Raw genomic sequence first — 4125 nt, forward strand, 5'->3', positions numbered from 1 at the left:
TCCATGCAAAGCTAATTTAATAAGTAGTCTTTCGTGTGGGACGGTATCAAAAGCTTTTGCAAAGTCATATACTAAATCTATATTGTTTCTTTTGTCATAATTCGAGATAACTGTGTTGTAGAATTCGAGTAAGTTAGTCACGCAAGAACGTTTCCGTCTGAAACCATGCTGGCTATCATTTATCAAATGGTTACTTTCTAAATGATGTTCGATAGCATCTCTCACTATAGTTTCCATTATTTTTCCTACGATTGAAGTCAAACTTATAGGCCTATAGTTATTTGGTTTCTTTTTGTCACGTTTTTTGACCTTCAGAGCGTATCTGGCCTGAGTAAAGCACATCCAGGCGTAAACGCCTTACTTGTATTATGCAGATCTCGTTCCATTTAATCCCTGAGGTACCAAGTGGTACTCATTTCATCTCTTTGTCTTTCATCCCAATGGATGTATTGAAATTGTGAGCGATATTTGCAAACAATAATAATGATAATAATAATAATAATAATAATAATAATAATAATAATAATAATAATAATAATAATAATAATAATAATAATAATAATAATAATAATAATAATAATAATAATAATAATAATAATAATAATAATAATAATAATAATAATAATAATAATAATAATAATAATAATAATAATAATAATAATAACAATAATAATAACAATAATAATAACAATAATAACAATAATAACAATAATAACAATAATAACAATAATAACAATAATAACAATAATAACAATAATAACAATAATAACAATAATAACAATAATAACAATAATAACAATAATAACAATAATAATAATAATAATAATAATAATAATAATAATAATAATAATAATAATAATAATAATAATAATAATAATAATAATAATAATAATAATAATAATAATAATAATAATAATAATAATAATAATAATAATAATAATAATAATAATAATAATAATAATAATAATCATAATAATAATAATAATAATAATAATAATAATAATAATAATAATAATAATAATAATAATAATAATAATAATAATAATAATAATAATAATAATAATAATAATAATAATAATAATAATAATAATAATAATAATAATAATAATAATAATAATAATAATAATAATAATAATAATAATAATAATAATAATAATAATAATAATAATAATAATATAATAATAGATGTAGTTCAGCTCTCCCACTTTCTTCTCAATTGTCCATGGACCACAATATCTCGCCTTCAAGGGATCCCCTTGGATAGGTAATAACACCAAAACTCTGTCAACTGGTTTGAATTCTCTCACCCTCGCCTTCTTGTCATACCACTTCTTCATCTCTTGCTGTGCATTCTTCAAATTCTCTGCGACAAGTTCCCTTGCCTTCATCAATCTACCCTTGAATTCTGATACATATGTTAACAGATGTGGGTCATCACTCTTGCCAAGCCACTTCTCTTTCATCATGCTCAAAGGACCTCTCACATCATGGCCATACACTAGTTCGAATAGACTAAATCCAGTCGATTCCTATACTGCATCTCTGATCGCAAATAAAGCCAGTGGGACTCCTTCATCCCAATCTATACCCAGATCCTCACAGTATACTCTCAGAATGTTCTTAAGAGTTTGGTGGAATCTCTCCAAACTACCTTGTGATTGTGGGTGGTATGCACTTGATAACTTCTGTTCAATATGCAAGCCCTTCAATATCTTCCTAAACATGCCGGAAGTGAAGTTACTTCCTCTGTCGAATTGTATCACTTCTGGAAGTCCTACCCAGGAGAAATATTTCACCAACTCTCTCACTATACTCTTGGCATGAATACTCCTTAGTGGAATAGCTTCTGGGAATCTTGTGGCTATGCACATTATTGTCAGTAAATAGGAATTTCCTCTCCTAGTTCTCGGTAAAGGTCCGACACAATCTATTATGATTTTGCTGAACGGCTTGCAAAATGCTGGTATGGGCTGCAATGGTGCTTGTGGGATTACTTGGTTTGGTTTACCCACTCTCTGGCATATGTCGCAAGTTTTACAAAACTCCGCAACATCTCTCTTCAAATTTGGCCAATAGAAATGAGTCAACAGTTTCCCTGCTGTTTTCCTCACTCCTAAGTGTCCTGCCAAACTAGACTCATGAGACAAGGCTATCAATGTATGCCTATACTTCTTTGGTGCCACTATCTGCTGTTTCATTTCCCAATGCTCCAATGCGGGTACATTCGCAGGTCTCCACCTCCTCATCAGTACATTGTCGTGAAGATAGAATCCAATAGAACTATCATCAGACACACCATTTTTATTTGCTTCTCCAAAACATTCCTTCAAAGTAGGATCATTGCGCTGGGCATCGATAAGTTCCTTCCTGCCAACATTAAAATCAGGGGATATCTCTAATTTCATCTCCACGCTTTCATCTTTCACAGGCTTATGTTCCTTTTCCTCATCAAATATATCACCTAGACCCATATCTTCATCATTAATTTCCTTATTCCTCGTCATGGCTCTGGTCACTAGACAAGCTGGGTAAATTCTTTGCATGCTCCCATTATCCGCACTCTCCTTACTTGCATCTGCTTCACCTCCGCTCAGAGGATTCCTACTCCCTGCGACTGGAGTTTCTTCTCCATTTCCACAGTCACTTCGGACCTCCTTCCGAATTCCAATATCCAAGACATCTCCTTCACCTTGTACGTCGATACTCTCATCCTTCATATTCTCGAGGGGTTTAGCAATCATTCTTGGCTCTGGGACCACCTTATCTCCGGCTAAATCATTGCCTAACAGCATCTCCACGCCATTTATAGGGAGTTCTTCACTAACTCCTACTCTCACTTTGCCACTAACATATCCCGTGTCTATCTCTACATAATGCAATGGGACATTTATCCCTGCACCCAAACCTCTCACTCTAGCCTCCTCACCAGTATATGAACTTTCAGTCCACTTTAGTGTCTCTCTGAGGACTAGGCTCTGGTTTGCTCCAGTATCCCTTAGGATTTTTATTTGCTTCTTCGCTCCTCCAGGTAATGATATTGTCCCCTCTGTTATGAATGGTTGGAAACTACCAACACTCATCTCCTTCCTTTTAGGCTCCACACCTAAGCTCACTTGTGGTTTCTCCCATGCCACAGTCAATCCAGCGGATTTGGGTACTTTTCTACACTGATACTGCACATGACCACTTTCTCCACATCCAAAACATTTTATGTGTGACCTTTCCTGTCTGTTCATATAACCGTTAGAATTCTGCTGTCTCATAGGACTGTACTGGGGTGGGCTCCTAGGTTTACTTCTCTCTTGATACTGCGGAACATAATGGGGTTGTGATCTCTGGGGATTGTAATAGTCCTGTCTATAATCAAAGTGGCCTATTCTTTGGTTATACCTTCCATAAGCATGTCCCACATTCCTTATTCCACCTTGCTTATGGCTCACCTGCCCTGTACACATCTTCCGCATAACAGTCAATTCATCCGCTAACTTTGCTGCATCCGTTACATTCTTAATCCGATTCCTACAGATTTCATATCTGGTATCGGGGTGCATCATCTCTGTAAAGTGCTCCAACAATATCAACTGTCTCATGTCCTCAAAGTCTTCTACTTCCTCCGATCTACACCATTGGTCAAATCTCATGCTACTCTCCCTGGCCAAATCGCCATATGTCTGTCCATCTATCTTCTTCATATTTCTGAATCTCCTCCTATATACTTCAGGTGTCATCTCTACTGTCTTGAGCACAACCTCCTTCACTCTATAGTAATTAACTGAATCATGTATTGATAAACATGCAAAGGCCTCCCTTGCCTTTCCTTTGAACTTTATTTGCACCAGCATCGCCCAATCTGCTCTCTCCCATTTTCTTATGGTGGCGAGTTTCTCGAATTGTATGAAGAAGTCATCTGCCTCTCCTTCTACAAATTCGGGTAACTGACTAATCCTATCATCTTTTCCGCCTCCACCATTCCTTCCTCCTTGTGCGCCCATGACTTCTATTTCTTTTAGTCTTATTTCTTTTTCTGCTCGAATTTTTTCTATCTCAAGTTGCATTTGCTAATAATATTTATCCGACACTAAGTTGTCACTTAACTGCCTTTCCTCTTTCTCTGACTCATTCCCA

At 35.3% G+C, this 4125-nt stretch overlaps 1 protein-coding gene across 1 annotated transcript; it reads right to left on the reverse strand.

Moving 5' to 3' along the window:
- Window positions 1-1529: 1529 nt before the first annotated feature.
- On the reverse strand, window positions 1530-4055 carry LOC143018919 (uncharacterized). The gene is made up of 2 exons (XM_076174507.1): window positions 2462-4055; window positions 1530-1861 (listed from the first exon to the last, which is right to left on the reverse strand). The coding sequence occupies exons 1-2, from the start codon at window positions 4053-4055 to the stop codon at window positions 1530-1532; spliced, it is 1926 nt and encodes a 641-aa protein (XP_076030622.1).
- Window positions 4056-4125: the final 70 nt, after the last annotated feature.

Source organism: Oratosquilla oratoria, chromosome 3 (assembly GCF_046742065.1).
Source record: "Oratosquilla oratoria isolate Oo_2021 chromosome 3, ASM4674206v1, whole genome shotgun sequence".
Lineage (NCBI taxonomy): Eukaryota > Metazoa > Arthropoda > Malacostraca > Stomatopoda > Squillidae > Oratosquilla > Oratosquilla oratoria.

Coding starts and splice junctions, on each gene's coding strand:
- LOC143018919 (XM_076174507.1), bottom strand. CDS start 4,055: ATGCAACTTGAGATAGAAAAAATTCGAGCAGAAAAAGAAATAAGACTA. Junction 1,862..2,461: donor TGATGAAGATATGGGTCTAG/GTGATATATTTG, acceptor TAATGTGCATAG/CCACAAGATTCCCAGAAGCT.